The 20378-nt window shown below is 45.2% G+C and overlaps 2 protein-coding genes across 2 annotated transcripts; both read right to left on the bottom strand.

Moving 5' to 3' along the window:
- Positions 1-361: 361 nt before the first annotated feature.
- On the bottom strand, positions 362-4220 carry LOC307090277 (C-reactive protein-like; the record flags this gene model as incomplete). The annotated part of the gene is made up of 3 exons (XM_079756854.1): positions 362-972; positions 2327-2394; positions 4192-4220. 3 exons carry the CDS (start codon positions 4218-4220, stop codon positions 362-364), a joined length of 708 nt encoding a protein of 235 aa, XP_079612980.1.
- A 786-nt stretch (positions 4221-5006) lies between these two features.
- stub1 (STIP1 homology and U-Box containing protein 1) lies at positions 5007-15717 on the bottom strand. The gene is made up of 8 exons (XM_079756554.1): positions 15595-15717; positions 14361-14591; positions 12481-12679; positions 11316-11481; positions 9393-9468; positions 8677-8733; positions 7808-7924; positions 5007-7075 (listed from the first exon to the last, which is right to left on the bottom strand). Exons 2-8 carry the CDS (start codon positions 14472-14474, stop codon positions 6950-6952), a joined length of 855 nt encoding a protein of 284 aa, XP_079612680.1. The 5' UTR covers positions 14475-14591; positions 15595-15717; the 3' UTR covers positions 5007-6949.
- Positions 15718-20378: the final 4661 nt, after the last annotated feature.

Below are 20378 nucleotides of genomic sequence, written 5' to 3'. Positions count from 1 at the left end.
GCACACACGCACACACACAAACACACACACACACACACACACACACACACTCGCGTCCACATACGTTCACACACATGCACTTTTTTGAATTATCAGGAACATAATTCACAGCCAATAGAAAACAACAGGCAAATAGCTTTATTTTAAGAATTATTCTACATAATCTAACGCTCCAGTCCAGAACGGTGTGTGTGTGTGTGTGTGTGTGTGTGTTGTCGGCGCAGGGTGGTAAACTACAGGTCACTCAAAGCGATTAGAGACACATGGAGACACAGAACAACATTACAGAGACCATGACGTCACACAACAGTCCAACCGGAACGCGCTTCGGTGCTCGCGACTCCACCACGGCGTCGGTCAGTCAGTCGTCGTCTACCACCAGGACGTTCCCGCTGGGCGCGTACTCGATGCTCGCCCAGGCGAACACGTTGCCCTCGGGGACCCGGTGCCCGTAGTGCCAGGCCTGGATGGCGCTGCGGGACAGCACGTGGTCCCACATGTTGAGGTCCGTCACCTCGCCCACGAAGCTCTGCGTGGCCTCCAGGTCCCCCAGATGCTTGTCGGCGTCCTGCCCCAGCAGCACCGTACCCCCGGGCCGGACCGTGTGCCCGGGTTTGTACACCTGGTAGCTGCTACGCTTGCCGTCCACCCAGAAGGCCGCGAGTCCCCGGTTCGACTCCCAGGTGAGGCAGAGGCTAGTACGGAAGGTGGTGATGGGGGGCAGGTGGAAGAAGACCCCGTCGCCGCTCAGGGTGAATGACACGCGGCCGTCCCTCTCACGCCACACGTTGAGCTCGTCGTAGTCGGCGGTGCGGTAGGCGAATAGGATGATCTGGCGGTCGGCCGGCAGCTCGGTGGCCACACGCAGGCACAGCGTGAACGCGCGGAGCTCCATCTCCATGCGGGGCTTGAGGGTCACAAAGCTGAAGTCCGTCTCATAGGGGAACACCAGCACCTTGCCGGCCAGGCCCACTGGAGAAATAAAGCAGACGGGAAATACAGTTCACCTTTGTTATGGGCCTTTACCGGCCGGCAGGGGGACAGCGCACAACACACAAACAAATAAGAGCCCACAAACCACCAAACACGCAACACACAAAAAAACGCATATAGTGAACAGCACACAGCACACAACCACAAACCATACAACACCACAACCAACACACAAACACACAAAGAACCCACACAACACACAACCAAAAATGAAAACACACAATACGCAGCACACACACACACAAAACACACAACACACAGCAGACACAAACAGCCGACGTTATTAGCATTGTGTCAACAGAAAACAAAAAACGATTGGAGGTCTGTGGAGGTCGTCCCACCAGCGGCCTCTAGTGATCGGAGCTGGAGCTACAGTTAAAGCTGGATCATGAGGATGAGACATTCATTTCTAGGATTGATCCTGTCTTCACTCACATAGCACATGTTGTGTTCATCATTTAAGTTTTCATTGGATCCTTGGATTGGGTAAAGAGCAGCAGTACCTTCGTTGGACGAGACGAGTAGCAGGACTGAGCCGAGCAGGATCCCCCCCAGGAGGGAGTGTCCACGGACCAGGACCATCTGAATTCAGGCAGAGGTACTGATAACTCCATGTTCCGAAAACCACTCAGCAAAAATAACTAGATTCCATATAAATAATATTCTAAAATCAAATTAGAAATTACTTGAAATAGTCATCAATAAAAGTGCTATTAGTATTTTCAAATGTTAACAGACAAATTTAACCAACACCACAATAATATGTTAATATTATTTATAATATATTAATAATATTTTTGGGCTAGCAGGATGCTTTCTCTTACTGAAGTTACTGAAGTATGGATTGATCGGAATACTGTAAATCATTCTAATAATTGATAGTGCGTTATAACTTATTTTCAACAGACATCAAACTGCACAGGCTGCTCAGAAACACCCCTTCTTTAAGTAGTTTTAAGTGTGGTTTGACGTGTTTTTGCTCAGAATTGAGTTGGTGAATCAGGAACAATAATCCCATCAATCGATGCGTCTGTGGTGATTATTTGGGGATTTTCTCATGGATTTTTCCAAAAAGGCAGAAATATACTTCAGGCATTACAACTTTTGAGTAGGTCTACCCGGGTTTTGAATGTTTGCCAGATTTAGTAGAACATCTGTTTTATCTGCAGTTAACAGTTTATAGCATATTCCCGGTGCAATTTTGTAAATAATACAAATTTCCTAGATAAAATAATTTATCCTTAAGTTCGGAGCAGTTCTTACCGTTCTGACGTCTTCTTTATGATCTAGTTATGCTGTATTATATTATGTTATGATTGTGGTAGTGCTGTACCACTCTCCTCCTCGCTGTTGATGATGATGATGAGGATGAGGAGGGCCAGCTCTGGGCAGCCCTCGCTCCTGGCACCGTGACGTCACAATAGGTCCGCTGTCCGTCCTGGGGCAGGACGTGTGACTGATCAATGGCGGGAACGCACAGTGCGTATGCACGCACTGGAAAGCATCCTCTGGGGTGGCACGAGACTCAGGGCCACTCTTGTTTTGGTGGTGCTTTCTTCAAGCCTTTACTTGTTCAAAGCTGCTGGATGAACTCTCCAAATGTCGACCACCTCCTCTACAAACAGCTAATAGCTAGTAGCTATAAATAGCTTTTTAATCCTCCTATTATGTTCAAATAAACGTACCACTTTCATGTTTGGAGTCAGTTTCACCCAAGCAATTTAAACACGCAGAAAATTAATGTAACTGAAAGTCTTAACCAAGTTTCTCTCTCCACTACTTTAGGTCTTTCTAAAGTAGAAAGGCCTTTTTAGGCCTTGGCCATAAAGATGGTCATCTTTATAGCCCAGTAAATAATACATGACTGCCCCCAACCTCCCCTTATACATCAAGTATTGATTGTATATGACTATTGCGACATATGCAAATCACTGTACGATCTCATTCATTTAACTATTAGTAATGAAAAACAATTATGTTTTGGGGTTTGCAGGGCTTTATGTTGATGTTCAAATATATTAATGTATGTATACATAGTAAAATATAATATAGTTCAAATGCAGATTGTCTTGTATATAACTGCTGCTAGCATATCTAGTGGGGCCTGGAACCATTTTGATGACATTAACTGCAGTCAGTCAACCCTGTCTTGTAACTGGGGATCAGCAGCTTTCCATTTTTAGATTTCATGTCAGTTCTTGGTGGTTGAGATATAACAAGGGGGTATAATTGTGTTTGGGAAAAAAGGGAGGGTCAGAATGTCCAATCTCAATGGCTTCATTCTCATCAGGAGGACATCCTGAAAGATCTTTGACAGAACATTAGTGGCAACAAATATTTTCCTGCAAAGAGAAATGTTGCCTGAATTATCAAAGTTCTCGCGGGAACTTTGTTTGCCTCATCCCACATACTGCAAGAATTATCAAGAGTTCTCGCGGTTATATGTTTGCCCCATCGCGAGAATTAACTTAATTAATATAGTTGTTATGAGAGCTGTCACTGAGTTATCGCGGGAAATATGTCCTGCCCCTGCCATTGATTCTTGAATGATCAGAGATCTTGTGGGAACTGCTCGCTCGCTCTCTCTCTCTCCCTCTCTCTCTCATGAACCAGATGCCCTCAGTATCATCCAACACATCAAAAAACAAGATCGAAAATAGGGTTTTATAGAATAATAGGGCTAGAGGTCAAAATGACCACAACAAAACCGATGTGTACAGGCAGGCCTGCATTAACCTGCCATTGGGCCCTGGGGCTGAGAGGTATTGTAGGCCCCCTGAGAGGGGATCTTACAATGAAGATGTGTAAATTATTTTCCGTCATTTTGCTGTTGTTGACGGGGGGACGGGGGTTGGACGAGAAATCCTGACGGGGGGGGTTAGACGACTATGGCTGTGGTGTCAAGTGGCCACCCAAACAAAAAATGACATTGTCTTGGGCCTACGCCGATCAGGGAGCCTTTCATGTGCCAATATTATTAAAAAATATATTTTTAGGTTATTTTTGTTTGCCATTGAGTTAGGTAAAGTCCTAAAAAATGTTGCTGAAAAAGTATGTCAACCATGTTTTTAGAGACTGTAAACATTGAATCGGGTCAAATTGACACTTAACATAATTGGAGGATTAAGTCACTTAAAACCATAGTTACAAAGCAGGTCTTTTAAGGTTCAAAATCAGTCTGTGGCTCGACCTTCTCACCATGGCTCCAGCCTGGGTTTGAGTCCCATGCCCGCTGTATTCTCCCGTTGAGCTCAGGTGTGAGGTGGGGCTCGACATGTTTAACATGTTGAGGCCCATCCCTGGTGAGTCTCATGTTTAACAGACTGCTGTGTAGGCCGTCTGTACATTAAAATAATATAGGCCTAGGCCTGAAAGAAATTATTTTGTCTGTTCACTAGTCTTTTTTAAAGCTTTTTTCAAATTGAACATCCACTGAAACCGATTAAATTAACCAGTACCCAACATTTGTTATTAATCAAACCGATCAATTTAAACACGACTTCACAGATCGAGTGATGATTTTAACCATTGATAAAAGCCAACCAAATCAATTGGTTTAATGTTTCCTAGTAGACTGCTGTTTCAATACAGATGCTTTCATAAGGTTATGCTCGGCCTATTGAGCTACTTGTCTAATAACATGGGCAGCAGGCATGTTTTCATATTAACTTGCATATTTATTTTATAGGCGCTTTAACTACCATCATATAATTGCATAATCTATGAACATAACCGATGTCGTAGATTACATTTTACAGATAATCTCTACCTAATAACTAAACCAATCTGAGACTAACATAATTATCTAATAAGAATCTATACATGATAACCCACGAGAGATGCACTATAATCATAAGTAGAGATCTCCATCTTTAATAATGGAACTTCAGACTGTATTTAATCAAGTTTGTCCTCTGAACGGCCATGTCAGAGGTGATTGATAAGGTACCCGACAGACTGCAGGAGGAAACGGGCGTATTTGAATGTTTAATGAAGCACAAACCATGCACGGATGTTATCAACATATCTACATTTAATACAGGTTCCTCAAACGCACTCCGAGAGCCGCACAGAAACCAAGGAACAGAGAATGAAAGAAGAAAAAAAGCAGTAAGAGAGATTACAGTCCGAACAAGATCAAGCAAACTTATTTACACCAGCGGGGCGGGGAAGGTGTGGGGGGGGGGTACCCCAGAAGTCAGTGGGCCAAACACACCACACACACACACCATCAGCCGAGAAGCTTTGAGGACAATTACCTGTAAACTCACGAGTGCTTAACTTAAAATATATATTTATGCTTTCCAAATTTCACACAGATTACCTCCGCAGTGTAACCAAGGTAGGGACGCAATGGATTGTAAACAACTCCAGCACTTCTAAGATGGGTGGGATGATTTTTGGGGGGGTGGGCTAAAAACCATTAACATCTGTGGTTGCATTGCGGAGTTCCCTGGCTCCCCAGACCCCCAACCAGCTGAAGAGTAAGAGGGTGTTTCCCCAGGGAGGGAGTCCTGCGTTCAGCATCGGAGTCACAGCAAGAGATTATGGGAGGGGAGGGTGATAAAGGACATGAGGTGACCATCTTGTGGCTGATTGTGACGACACAGGGAGAACCAGTTTCTCCTGGGCTCGGAGAGAAGCGCAAGGCTTCTGTCCCTCCCATCATGGTTATTATTCAGTCTGTTGAGATCTGGGAGAAGCCACAAGGGCCCAGATAAAATCAAGGACACATCTTCTACCCCTTCAGAGGATCATGTTTCAGTTCACCTCGTGGTTTCACGACATCAGAGAGAAGCAGCCCACCTCGGTCTTACTCTTATCTTCCACCGCTCCTTCGGTGAAACAGCCCCACAGCAACAGGATGTGACCCTCCTCCATAGCGCTTTAGCTAGCTAGCATACATTCAACATGTGGTCAGTCAGCCGGGGGCCGGTCTGCCACCAGTACCGGGGGTCCAGGCGCAGGACTACCAGGATTTAATCAGACCATGTGGCAGAGTATGGGATCCATGCGTAGTTAACCGTCGAAACCGCCTTAAAACAAGGATTTCTGTTAGAAAACGGGTTTGTTTAGTCTGCGACTTTCACCTTGGCAAGACCATATTGTTAGGATCAAACACAATTAATTAATGTTTGATTCAGTCGTGAGAATCGATATCAGCCGAGGAATACTGGAGCAGAGTGGGAGACGGCCGCGTGAAAGTTCGACCCTTCTAGTAAAATATTAAAATGTATGAGTGTTTTTATCACCATTGTGAGCACAAACACAGACGTGCAGCGCTGATCACTCAGAAGACTGTGGCACGAGAGAGAGAGAGAGAGAGAGAGAGAGAGAGAGAGAGAGAGAGAGAGAGAGGGAGAGGGAGAGGGAGAGAGAGAGGGAGAGAGAGAGGACATTTTCTTAAAGACTTGTGCCTTAATCCACTCAGTTGGTGTTGGAATTGTCTGTTGTGATTGTAGACATGTTTAGCTCATAGCCAGGACGACAGAGGGGGAAGGAGGGGGAAAGAGACAAAGAGAGGGTGAACGAGGCACAGTGGAGAGAAAGTGATGGAGAGACCTGAGAGACTTTATACACAGGAGACAGTTGGGAGAGAGAGAGCGAGGGAATGTGAGGGGAGGACAGGAATGCAGAGGTGAAGCGTGGGGCTTGGAAGGACAGCCTAGGACAGACGGACACACAGGGAGAGAGAGAGACACACACCGGGATACATGGAGAGAGAAAGAGTGAGAGGGAGAGGGACAGAGACAGAGACAGAGACAGAGAGAGAGAGAGAGAGAGAGAGAGAGCCTGCCAGGGCAGGCGCCCTTTGTAGAATGGGTGAGGAAGATGAGGAAGATGAGGAGGAGTCTGGCCTCTTCTCTCAGTAAGGAGGAGGGGTAAAGAGAAGGAGCAGAGTAGCAGGGAGGGGGAAGGAGAAGGTTTGGAGGGTGAGTAGGAGAAGTGTCCAGGCTCAGTAGTCCTCCACCCAGCCGTTTTCCTGGATGAAGGCATCGATCACCTCCTTCATGGCCAGGTTGGGGATCAGCTGATCCTGGGTCAGAGGACTCCGGGTCACCGGGTCGAAGTGACCCACCCTCTGGTGGGGGGGAGAAAGAACAGTGTTATTACAAGATCAGGTTCAAATGTCAAAGGTTGACTGAACTGAGCCGTTCACACAGATACCAGATACAACCGGACCGCAAGCATTGATGCAGCTGGGAGGTAGACCCTATCTCCCATTAGTCTGGGTCTAAGGGACTTATGCAGACCACAACATTCAGAATTAGTCCTGTATTGAGAGATCATCCACCATCGGCCTGCCATTTGATCCTTTGGGGCAGTAGCGCCTGAAGAGTGGAGCGGTAATCTCAACCCTCCTTCAACTAAATCTTTTAGATCACACTCCGCTATCTGTAGCCCAACACAACAGCCTCCTCTCTCTCAGCCTCCCTCAAGTTTCAGTCTCTTCCTGCAGCCACTCTACCTTACATTCAGAGCAGGACTTCTCCTGGAGCCAGACAATCAGTTATCACAGTAAAAAATAAGTGGGGATAGGAGGTGAGGTTGGAGCTGGTAAAGGTGGTGTGGCGAAGAGGATGGAGATGGTGTGGAGGGGGTGGAGGCGGTGTGAAGGTGAGGATGGAGTTGTTGGAGGCGGGGTGAAGGTGAGGATGGAGGTGGTGGAGGCGGTGTGAAGGTGAGGATGGAGGCGGTGTGAAGGTGAGGATGGAGGTGGTGGAGGCGGGGTGAAGGTGAGGATGGAGTTGGTGGAGGTGGTGGAGGCGGTGTCAAGGTGAGGATGGAGGTGGTGGAGGCGGTGTGGTGGTACCTGCAGGTGTTCCTCGATGTCCTTGCGGTCGTAGGTGATGCCACTGGGCGTGATGCATGGCTCCCTCATCAGCTCAAAGCTGATCTTCCCACACAGGTAGTCTGGGATCTCCCTCTTCTGCAGGGCACACATGAAGACAGCCTCAACCACACAGTTAACCAGTCAACCACACAGTTAACCAGTCAACCAAATAGCCAACCAGTCAGCCACACAGTCAACCACATAGTCAACCACACAGCCAGCCACACAGTCAACAACACAGTCAACCACACAGCCAACAACACAGTCAACCACACAGCCAACAACAGTCAACCACACAGTCAACCAGTCAGCCACAGAGTCAACCACACAGCCAACAACAGTCAACCACACAGTCAACCACACAGCCAGCCAGTTACCCACAGTTAAGCACACAGTTAACCACAGCATGCAGTGCAATATGCAATAAACACCATGTGCAAAAGGGAGAACCTAAGCAATACTAATGTAATCTTTCATGAGATTGCACTTCCCAGTGTGGAAATAAATAGGCTCACTCGCTGTCAGGGATGTGACTTTACTAAGGGGCCGTTTCCATCTCATTATGACGGGATGGCCATTTGGACCGTCTCTATGAACCCAACCTAGCCAAGCTATAGCTCAGGTCCTGGGGCCGAGTGGAGCCAGGAGCAGGACGGGGAGTCATAACTGACTTATGAAGACACGTGCTACCTACGCTGCCTCTTCATTGGCTAATAATCCGATGAAAAAAAAAAATCACAAAGATTATCTTAGAGTTTGTGCTGTTTCAACGCACGCACGCACGCACACACACACACACACACACACACACACACACACACACACACACGAAAGAAATGGGGCCTTACTTTTCTCTTCTCGTCCACTTGAGAGAAGAGCTCGTCCATGTCCATCAGATACTTGTCCTACAGATAACAAATGTGTGTTTAACCTCTTTATACCTATCCCTGAAAATAACATACCGAGTGTATATCTCCACAACTAAAGGGGATATAATATGTCATCCTGGGCTAAAGGAAAGATAACACCTGTGAGAATGTTGTGCAGGTGAAATAATCAATGTGGATACAACTGGTTGGTGAACACAGCAAACCTGGAAGATTTTTTCTTCTGAAATAAATGTGATTTAGAGTGACTACACCTAGTGCATTATCAGCTGGTAGCCCTATAGCACTTTAGGGCCACGGCACGACATGAGTATCTGGGACAATATTTGAAGTCAATAAAGTGAAGTAGAGCAAAGATGGGTTTTAGTAGAGTACTTTTTTTCACCTATTTCCTCTGAAACCCTCTCTTAGCTACTAAAGATGGATGTTAAACATGTGTTAGGTTGCAAAATGGTGCCCAGACACTAGATCACCAGTTGATTTGACTTGATTTATGCGATCAAACACAGCTTTGATGATAATAACAACAAAGGTAAGACATAATCTGGATGTTAGATAATGTCTCAGCTTTCTGATACCGCAGTACTTCGTGATAAAGGTGAAAATATATTTTGAAAATACATCTTGACCTTAAAGGTCCAACATTATCAGGTTCACAGTGTACAACCCATACGTACATTCTGGGATGTTATCTTCATGATGTCACTGCCGTTCTGATTGTCGTCCTCTTTCTCTCTGCAGTCCTCCAGCTCCCTGTACGGGTTCACATACACATGCCATCAGACAAGAGCAATCAAACCCAGAGATCCAGACCAGAGCAGAGAAAGCAAACCATTTTACCCTAACTCCCCTAGAGATATCTCTGAATTGGCGTTGGCTTGCCTTTGACTGATTCAGACCAGTTTTTTAATTCCAAAAATAACCTGTTGTTCCGGGAAGTAAATTTGTGTTACTTTTGTAGAAACGCTGTTGTGTATGAGCGGCGTTATACTAAGAAGCTTAACCCTCAGTTTGACGTGGACATCAGAATAAACCGCTGCTCAGACAGAGCTCCCCACATTCAGACACACAGTAGCGTTATACTACAGGTGTCCGGGATGCCGAACCCTCTCTCTGACGTGATCCATCCAAATCAGCGGCTGTCCAGAACAATCTCCACAAATCACACACACTGGGGCGTTAGACTTCAAGGGTCCTTCAAGTTTGGGGAAGCCTAACTTTCTCTCGGACGCCGCGGTCAACTGCTGCCCAGACAGAGCGCTACACGACAACGCACACCTGATGCAGAGGAGCGAGGAGGCATTTTCAACAACAAAGATGCCGCTGATGTACATGATGTTTATGTCATCGGGACAGTATGAGACAAACTGGACGGTATATCTTCACTAAAAGAAGAACAGACGACTGCAGTTAATGCTTGTGTTGATATATATATTTTTTATCTCTAAGTGCTGTGCCACCCCTTTTGTAGTTATGATTGGTTGTCGGAATATCCTATGGCGTCCATAGGCATTTTGGTCTGTGCCCGTTTGTGACGCCCAATGGAAATCAAAAATGAAATAAGAAGTTCCAGACAAATTGCAGTTTGCAATGATTGCTTGCTGAGGTCATGAGCGTGACAAGAGCATTGGTAAACCCAATGGTTAAGCCAATGTTGCTTCTGAGTTATCGTCTCTATTTATCGGCTTCACTTACGTTTATGGACTAATACATAATACAAATTTCCCAATATCGGCCAATAACTGATGGGACCCGATCATTATAGTGCACCAGCTAAAATGATACAAAGTAAACTTCCTTTAACCGTTGCGTTAAAGCGGCGGCGCCAGATTCCGCAGTCAACAGGTGGTTCTAACCAGCCGATCTAGATCCTAGTCCCGTATGTTCCAGACTAGGGATGGGCAACGATCGTCCAATAGTCAGAGTCACGTAGAATATCGAATAATGAATGAGACTATAGTTATTTATTACACGGCACTTCTCAATGCTGTTGAAAGCTCCGTTCACTTGCATGGGCCTTCACAACTTCCGGTGGTGAATAATTTTTTGATAATTCACCGTTGCTAAGCATATAATGACTGCTGTCAAGGAAAGTTGATTCATTTTTTCTATCGTATCACTCCGGAAGTAGTCCGGTAACTTATCAACCCCAGCGACCTCTGTTGCTAAAGGACATGAACGTCTTTGGCAGACTATTTCTCTGCTGATCAACACTACGAATGTTGGTAACAACTAAATCATAAAAAGACACACCGTGTGGAGTTATTTTTTTGGCCATAGTTTCCATATGCTGAAGACGTGTCTCGTTCACCGTCATGCAGGCTGTGTTCAATAAAATAAATAGCGATCTGTTTTCGGCGCATGTAGGCCTATCTGCCTAAGCCCGCGTTGAAATAATTTTGATGTTGAATATGTATGGCGCAGTTGTTGAAATAAACAAATTGATTTCAATGTGTCATTGTGTGTATACGAGGTACGTGTGTGCGTGCGTGGGGGGTTCTTGACTGACCAATTTTCGAATATTATTCGAATACTTCTCAGCGAATATCGAATAGAATTTTTGCCAGAAATGCACATTCCTATTCCAGACAGTGCCTCACCTCTCCTTCTCGGCCAGGATCAGCTTGGAGAGATAGGCGTGCAGCTCGTTCTCTTGGTGGATGCGCTTCTCCTCGATGCTGTTCCAGCGCTTCTTCTTGGCCATGCGCAGAGCGCTGGGGATGTCATCGCCAAAGTTCAGCCTCTGCTCCTTGGCCAGGTTGTACGCTGTGGCGAGGAACATATGTCACATGGTCTGTGAGGCCGGTTGTACAGATCGTATGCATGATCACAAAGACGCAACAAAACATGATCTCTAAAAGCGGTCAAAGGGATGTGGAGAAAGACAACGAGCCCTATGCTAGCGGGCACTAGCATGATATGAATTCAATTCAATGACTTCCTTATTAATGTGTGTGTAAAAAACATAAGCGGGACATGCTCTTCTATATTGGATTATTTACAAACATTATTTTTAGGTAAATGTGCAATTGCAGATAGTATTCAACGGTAAATCCAGCTGTTCCAGGAGTGCTTGTCAGAGTGTATCCATGTGTCACTTGGTGCTTAATGTATTTGGCGGTCTAGGTCAGCATATTTCCATCTGTGGTCAGAGTACCACTGGAGGTACGCGAGAGTACTGAAGCTGGTACAAAGGATTTGATTAAAAAAGACAAATAAAAAACAAACAATTATGCTAATAATTCAAAATAGCTATTTATTTAAAAAAAATTAAGAATAGTTATAGTTATGGTTTGTTCATTCAAAATAGTGTCAACCTCTGTGCATTGCATTCCATGTTTTGCGAAAATCTGTTGCAGCATTGCTGTCTTTTCCTTTCCACTGTTTCGCAACGGCCTTGGCATTTTTGCAGTAATAATTGTGCATAAAGGGGGGTTGGCACTCTACTATATTTTCAGCCACTGCATGTTTGTTTTTCTATGTTGTCCATGTTGAACCTATCATTGAGAAGTGTTTGGCTGTGGTGTCATACTGCTGGAGCAGAGGCTCAGAGGCTGCTCACCCTAGGCATGACGTTGTTTAACCCATAATGGATGAACTCTTCCTGTTAATACTGCAACATGTCATTTTTTTTGTCAGGGGTGCGGCGGTGGGGCCCGGTTTGAAACTCGCTTTGGGCAGTGAAGGCGAGCATAATCGCTACACTAACAACTAGTGGAATGCAGCCAAGCTCTCCCCGCCCAAAGGCCCGGCGGCCCCCCTCACCTCGCTGCAGGTTCCCGATGGCCTCGTCGTAGTTCTCAAGCTCCAGGTGGCACTGGCCAAGGAAGAAGTGGGCCTTGACCGACTGGCCGTCCAGCTCCAGGGCGTGCTTGCAGTCGGCAAGCGCCTTGTCGTGCTGCTGGAGCTTGACGTGGCACAGCGCGCGGTTGGTGTAGTACACCGCGACAGACGGGTTGCGGTTCTGGAGGGGAGACGCCGTGTTAGGATCCAACAGTCAGAGCTTAACACGGACAATGATCAACCATGATAGAGATGTAGACCCGCTGGAGAGAACGACCCATAGGGAGACAGGCAGACAGAGAGTGCAGGCAGAGAAGGAGGGAGAGACAGACAAATGTACAGGTAGAGATGGGTAAACAGACAGACAGACAACTGGACAGGTAGATATAGGGTAACAAACACAGTAAACTAGACGGTTGGATATAAGTAAACAGACAGACCACTTGACGGGTAGATATAGGTAAACAGACAAATGGAAAGAAAGATAAATAGATAGGACGACAGATACACGGACCAATAGATTGTTCGAACTAGGGCTGCAACTAACGATTATTTTAATAATCGATTAATCGGTCGATAATTTTTTCGATGAATCGGATAAAAAAAAGAAACGTTTGTAATTGCCGCATCTTTATTCAAATACTGAACATTACTTCAAATTCACAGTGCAGACTGAAGTGTAAAAACACCAGGTTATTGCTTCAACGTCCAGGAACTATTAAAAGTAATATTAAATGATAAAAAAAATAAAAAAACATAACTGGGATAACACTAAATAACATACAATGTATGATATACATTTATATATATACAGTATATAAGGGATGTCCATGGTTAACCAGTCAACTGATAAGATCTTTAACCGGTAGATAGTAACGGTTAAAAATAAATTAGATAATCTTAATTTCTCTCAGATGACAGGAGATCGTTACTTTTTATTGATATTGATACCATTTTCGAGACTCCTTGAAATAGAACTTGTATTATTGCTTTAATTGCTGAAAAGATGATCATAGTTCATGATAGGACTTTAAACAGGTCATAATTCCATCTTTACTATCTATTTTGAATTGCTGGGAAAACAAGTTTTCGCCAAAATCTCAAATTTCTTTTTTTTTTGTGTGTGTGTTGCATTTGAACACATCAATCATATTACTGCGCCGACCTGAACACATCACATTTGACAATGTTTGCGACTTTTTTTAAGCTAACTAGCTGTATATCCTGCCAATTTTAACATGGATTTAAAAACTGGTTTACTATTTTTAACTGACGGGACTTTCTACACCGTCCTGTTGTGTGATTAGTACCGCTGCTTTGAATGACTGTTGATGCACGCGGTGCCGACTCCGAGCCCGTCTGCACACCGTCTGCAGCAGCAGCTGACAGAGTGTTTGGTTGGACTAGACGGATACTGAGTTGAAGGAGTTTTTTTAACCCAAAGACAGTGAAGGTACAACACTTTTACATAAGCCTACAGTCCAGTGTTAAGATATGACCAAAATACAAGCTGTGGTGGCTCACACTAAAGCTTGCTGTGGGCGTGCATGAACCATGAACCAACCTGTCGGCGGCTGGCTGTAAACAGTGCCGCGCCTACGAGTCAAGTATTAAACGGGCGACTCGACAAATCGATTACCAAATTCGTTGCCAACGCTTTTAGTAATCGATTTTTATCGATTTTAACGATTCGTTGTTGCAGCCCTAGTTCGAACAATAGATTGAACGACAGACAGATAGTCAGAAGCTTTGCACATCACAGAGTGGTTAATAAGCTACATTAATGACAAACTTTCCGCCATAATACTATTGAGTGTGGTATTTCGTGGTGGACGGAGGACAGTGCTGGTGACACGACTCACGATAGCCTTGCTATAGCAGGTGGCCGCCTCCTGGTACTTGCGGCAGAGGAAGAGGCGGTTCCCCTGCTCCTTGAGCTCCTGGGCCGTGGAGTTCTTCTCAGGGCTGGCCGACATCTTCTCCACTCTCTCCGCGGCGCCCGCTCCGCGCTGCTTCCCGATCCTGTTCCCCGTGTCTCCGGCTCACTGGCGGGCAGGTGGATGAACGCCCTGGCGTTTCGGGCAGCTTACAAACTAGGGCCACACAGTGCGAGAGATGGTGTGAAACTGGGGTTCCCAAACAGGGGTGCATCCCAGGGAGGGTTCAGCAGGTCCCGGGGGTACATGAAGGAGAGTGGTACTATGCTTTGCTATATCTTAAAACAAAATGCATGTTCACTGATCAATACAAAGCCCTACCCTAAACAGTGTGCCTCAACTTCGACCGTTTTAAACCCACAACATAAACAATGACGCTGAATGGTAATGTCATTATTGTGACATTAGTTATACTATGAGCTATAATACTTCTGGTTCGGGGTCAATGTAGAGGCGTTTCAGCGGACTGATGGGAACAACCTAATTATCCGCTCACTGCAACGCATCTGCAATGCGTGTCTGGAGCTTCTCAGCTGCTGTCGTAGAACATGTACCTTCTTCCAACAGAATATGGCACGTATGGGATCATATGCACAGGAGCTGCAACTGATGTGCATACGGAATCAGCATGACACACAGAGAAACACACAGAGCCATCCTATTGGGACCATACAACACACTACTGTGTGTCGCACTGCACTCACAACAGCGATACACGACACATGATACAATGACAACACCAGTAAAAAGTAGATTTAACACACACAATGACGTTGTCGGGTACAAACTAACAGGACGAGTTACAGGACCAGATAGGAGAGGAGTGTAGAGAGACAGAGTAGAACCTAGCTAACAGTTTAGCTCGTCATGCTAAGCTAGCAAGCGGATCTCCTTGGTCGAAGGAGGAGGAGACCGGGGAAAGCCCCGGTTCTGCTCCTCTCCTGTACCACTGTACTAACCGCGGCTCAGACCTGGTCAGGGTTATGTTCTGGTGGTTAAACATGGTGGTTAAAACTCTTGTGTCGTGTTGGTTTGGGCCTCCCAGGGCTAACCAGTCCTAGCTTCAGGTAACATCGTCGTCTGGGAGCTTCTGGCCTTTTTTAACGCCGCGGAATCAAACCGTCGACGAGCATTAAAACGACAAAGCGGTTGGTCTCACCTCAGGAGATCGGTATCACCGGTAGACGAACGGCGCTCTGCGTTTTGGATAATAACCTCGGTTTCACTCCTCAGCCGATCCGCCGCTCCACCGCAGGCTGTCATGGCACTTTGTTGTGATGATGACGTCACGCGGAGAGAGCGCGGAGCGCGGCCAATGGGCGCCGGGAAAAGTTCACCGCCAGGCGGCGCCGTTGAAGGAGGGCCAATGGGCGCTCTTCGCGGTGACGCCGCTAGAGGACGACGTGGTGTCACCGTTATTGGACGGTCCTGCAGCGGAGGCTGCAGCTTCATGGCCACTAGAGCAGCGGTCTTAGGACCCTACAGCCTCCCGGACGAGCTTATCCTTGGATGACGAAGATCTCAACTTAACTCAATCATAACTCGTGAAAGCATCTAAATAGACTTTAAATAACCCTCATCCAAAACGTAACCATCTCTTACCCTATACCTAAACTTAACTATCACTAACCTAATACCTTAATTGAAAAATATCAACCTAATAGCCTACCTAAACTTAAAAATCTGTCACCTAATTACTTAACTTAACCATTTGTAAACTTACCCATGAACTTAACCATATCTGGCCTAATGCCTAAATCCAACCAACAAAATTAGGGTTAGGGTTAGGGTTAGAAACGCCATCCTAGTGTGAAGTGTTTAAATCCTAGTGAATGAAGCACAAAATGTTGACGATGCCAGGGAACCCCGATGACAGCTCTTCATCTGCAGAATAATGATTGTTAGGGTTCAGTTACCACTCGTCACCTCCAGTGTCGCTCAGAGGACGAAGTGGAACTGTTTGAGAAAACCGTTTTAATAATGATTGTTGGTGTGATGCTGATATTATAAGTTAGAGGTACTTGGTATGATTAGTAGGCCTATAATAGGTTTATTTGACAGTGCTTAGTGTATGTAGACATATTTATTTATTTAAATAGGTAATATAAGGGATTGTAACAGATGGACGGACAACCGTCCATCTGTTAGGGACTACAGGTGAAAATTAGCCTGCATGGCTAAATCTGGCACATTTTACATATTGACATTCCATATCAAACTGACGGACAGACGGACAAGAGATATTTTTTCCCTCCAAAAAGGAAGGAGCTCTTACCCAAACCCTATACACCCCCCACTGACACACGCTCTGTCTCTAGCACACACACACGCACGCACGCACGCACGCACACACACACACACACACACACACACATCATACCATCAAACTCTCTCTCTCCCCCTCTCTCTCACACACACACGCAAACACACACACACACACACAATAAAACTTGCATTCATCCTTTATCTAGCACTCAAACGTTTATTATTTATCTTCTTTAAATGGAATAAGATATACTATTATTGTGATGGAGAAAAAGAGAAGGAGGAGGAGAATAGCAGAATCATAGCACCTGATACATTCTGAGACCTCTCACCAGTTCAACTCAAGGAGTTCAACCGCCATTACTTGGCCTTACACCTTGACATTTATCCATATTAAAGATATTTCTGCACTGAGACGTCGTGGCCTACTTCTAATCTTCAGACAGATAGACAAAAAAAGGACAGACTGTCAGACAAGGAGGTATATTTTCCGTCCAAAAAGGAAGGAGCTCTTCCCCCAACCCTATACCCTCCCCCACTGACCACTGTTGGTAATAACGCCGTTTGAAAGAACGGCGTTAGGTAACGCCGTTATTTTTTCAGTAACGGTTTAATCTAACTAATTACTATTTCCGTCGTTACAACACCGCTATCGTTACCGTACGAAAAACGGAGTGCGTTACTATGAATTGATTGAATAAACGGAGTAATCCGAACGCACCCCTGGCTCCAATCACAAACTGCTAGTGAGGAGCCCGGGTGGGTTAACAACGACATAAGCGATTATGATTGGCTAAGGCAGAGTCATGTTTCATGGTAGCCAATCGGGAGCCAGTGTTTTTACACACAAGCCAGGACACACGCGCCACACACACGCAAACGCACACACCAAACAGATTCGATGAAGCAGCAGAAATGGCGAGTCCGGAGCAATCCGATGAAAAGTTGGTATTTACTGTAGTATTCGGCAGATGTTCCACAATCTTTGCAACCAAGCAAATTGAAATTCAGGCCCCATCCACACTAACCCAGGTAAATGTAAACACGCACATCCGCAATGAAAATGATCCCCGTCCACACTATCGTTTTCATATCGTTTTCCGAATGTTTTGCATCCACGTTCCACGCTGAAATTATTTTGATTAACAGTTGTTGTCATGGTTACGTAACTCCGCCAAGCCTCTCTGTTTAGATTACAGGCGCGCGATCAGCTGATATTTACAGTTGATCAGCTGGTTAATCATTTTCGCCCCGGTCTTGTCCGTCTTTCCGGTTTTTTTTTTTTACCATCACAGAAGAACATCAAATACAGCGCTCGCCTCCGGCGTTGGGGCAACGAATATGTTTGAGCCAATATGTCGAGTTGTTTCTGGAGATAAATTAGTACATTGTACAGAGAGATCATCAATTGCATTTCACCTGCTATTTTTTTGATGAGCGTCTTGGTCTCGAGCGCAAGCTTGTGGCATTGTCATGGCAACCGAACGTCAGCGTTTCTGAAAACCTCCGTCTACCCTGTCCATACTACAACGCGAACCCAGCGTTTTCACATTTATATTTATGCGTTTGTAGATTTACCCGGGTTAGTGTGGACGGAGCCTCAGTTGGAAGCATATCAGGGCCTTGAATGGGCAGTTCAACCATTTAACGCATTAAGGCCAAGTGAAACTGCTCAGAAAAATCCAATTCTTTGACATATAGCAACTTTTTTTTACAGTAACGCAAATAGTTACTTTCCCTGGTACCTATTTACTTTTATTATAGAGTAATTCAGTTACTAACTCAGCTACTTTTTGGAACAAGTAGTGAGTAACTATAATTATTTACTATTTTAAAGTAACGTTCCCAACACTGCCACTGACACAACTTCTGTCTCTAACACACACACACACACACACACACACACACATACACACACACGTCATACCATCACACTCTCTCTCTCTCTCTCTCCCCCTCTCTCTCTCTATCCTCTCTCTCTATCTCTCACGCACACACACACGCACACACACCCGCACGCACACACACACACACACACACACACAGGCAGATACACAGACACACACAGATACACACACACACACACACACACACATACACGCATACACAAAAGCCATCAGGGCTAGGGATAAAGCCATGTCAAAGTACAAACACACATTGGACCCAGCTGACATCTCACAGTTTAAAGCTTGTAGGAATGAGGCCCAACGTATAATACAAAAAACCTACTTTTCTGAACAGATAAACGAAAACAAGGACAAACTCCAGAAATTGTGGAAGGTTCTGAAAAATCTAGGATGCTTATCTAAGACAAAAAGCACTCCCAGTTCTTGTATTACTCTCTCCATTGATGGAAAAGAGTTAAATAAGAAGGCGGATATTGCCAATCACTTATTTTTACCTCAGTTGCCCATAAACTTGTGAAGAAGCTACCACTCAGCCCAAGATTGTACGGGCCTGAACACATTCAGGATTTTTATGCTAAGATAGGTGTGACTCCAAAAAGTTTTTCCTTCAATCCTGTGTCAGTAGAAAAAAATTGGCGACATGCTAAAGGCCCTTAACTCTCTTCTTGAAAGATGCAGCTGATCTCATAGCCCCTTTTATTGCTCAAATTTTGAATCTGTCCTTCAAGCAAGGCTCTGTTCCTGATGACATGAAGCATTCTAAAGTATCCCACTATTCAAGAAAGGTGATAGGCTTGATCCGGGAAATTATCGACCGGTTTCTATATTGAGTGTAGTCTCCAAGGTCCTGGAGAAAGTAGTTCATGAAAAATTGTTTCAATATGCTGTGGATTCCAAACTCCTCTATGAATTCCAATCAGGGTTCAGACAGTCACATTCAACTGATTCATGTCTGCTGTACATAACGGTCTTCATAAAGGGCGAAGTAGATGTCGGCAAACTATGTGGCATGATCCTAATTGACTTACAGAAGGCCTTTGATACGGTCAATCATAACCTACTGTACAACAAGTTGTCAGCCTTGGGCATGTGCCCTTCCGCCTTAAGATGATTTGTTTCCTACCTCTCCGGTAGATCCCAAAAGACTGAATTCCAAGTCATATATCCAATGTACATCTGGTAACTTGTGGAGTTCCACAAGGGAGCGTCTTAGGGCCATTACTGTTTTTAATCTACATCAATGACATGAAGTCCGCCTGCAATGAGAACTTGTTTTTATATGCTGATGATTCAGCTATTATAGCCTCCAACAAAAATGAGCTTGAGCTGCATGCCATTTTGCAAGAAGAGTTCAGTAAGATCAGGGTTTGGCTATTAGATCATAAATTGTCTCTTCATGTGGCCAAAACTGAATTCATAGTGTTTGGATCTAAGCCAAGACTGCACAAGAAAGAGTTGTCCAGTATCAGCCTTGGAGGGCAGCTCTTCCCTGCCAAGCCCTCAGTGACCTATTTAGGATGCTCTTTAGACAGCAACCTAGATGGGGAGAGCATGGCTTCAAAGGTCATGAGCAAGGTAAATGGCCGATCCAGATTCCTAGCTAGGAAAGCTCCATTCCTTGATGCAATTAGCCTCAGACTGCTAGCTAATTCACTGGTTTTATGCTGCTTTGATTACGGTCTGGGCTCATGGTATGGTGGTCTTACTAAGCCCCCAAAAGACAAACTGCAGGTTTCTCTGAATAGGTTAGTCAGGGTAGTGCTGGGGCTCA

Source organism: Pollachius pollachius (assembly GCF_949987615.1).
Source record: "Pollachius pollachius genome assembly, chromosome: 19".
Classification (NCBI taxonomy): domain Eukaryota; kingdom Metazoa; phylum Chordata; class Actinopteri; order Gadiformes; family Gadidae; genus Pollachius; species Pollachius pollachius.
Note: the sequence above shows the minus strand (reverse complement) of the source record. Positions and strands in the feature narration are given on the sequence as shown.

Bases quoted from the DNA above. Each gene is read 5' to 3' on its own strand.
- stub1 (XM_079756554.1), bottom strand. From the start codon at position 14,474: ATGTCGGCCAGCCCTGAGAAGAACTCCACGGCCCAGGAGCTCAAGGAG. The intron at 9,469-11,315 runs GTGAGGCACTGT...GAACCCGTACAG, and splicing joins ATCCTGGCCGAGAAGGAGAG to GGAGCTGGAGGACTGCAGAG. The intron at 7,076-7,807 runs GTACCACCACAC...CCCCCCCACCAG, and splicing joins ACATCGAGGAACACCTGCAG to AGGGTGGGTCACTTCGACCC.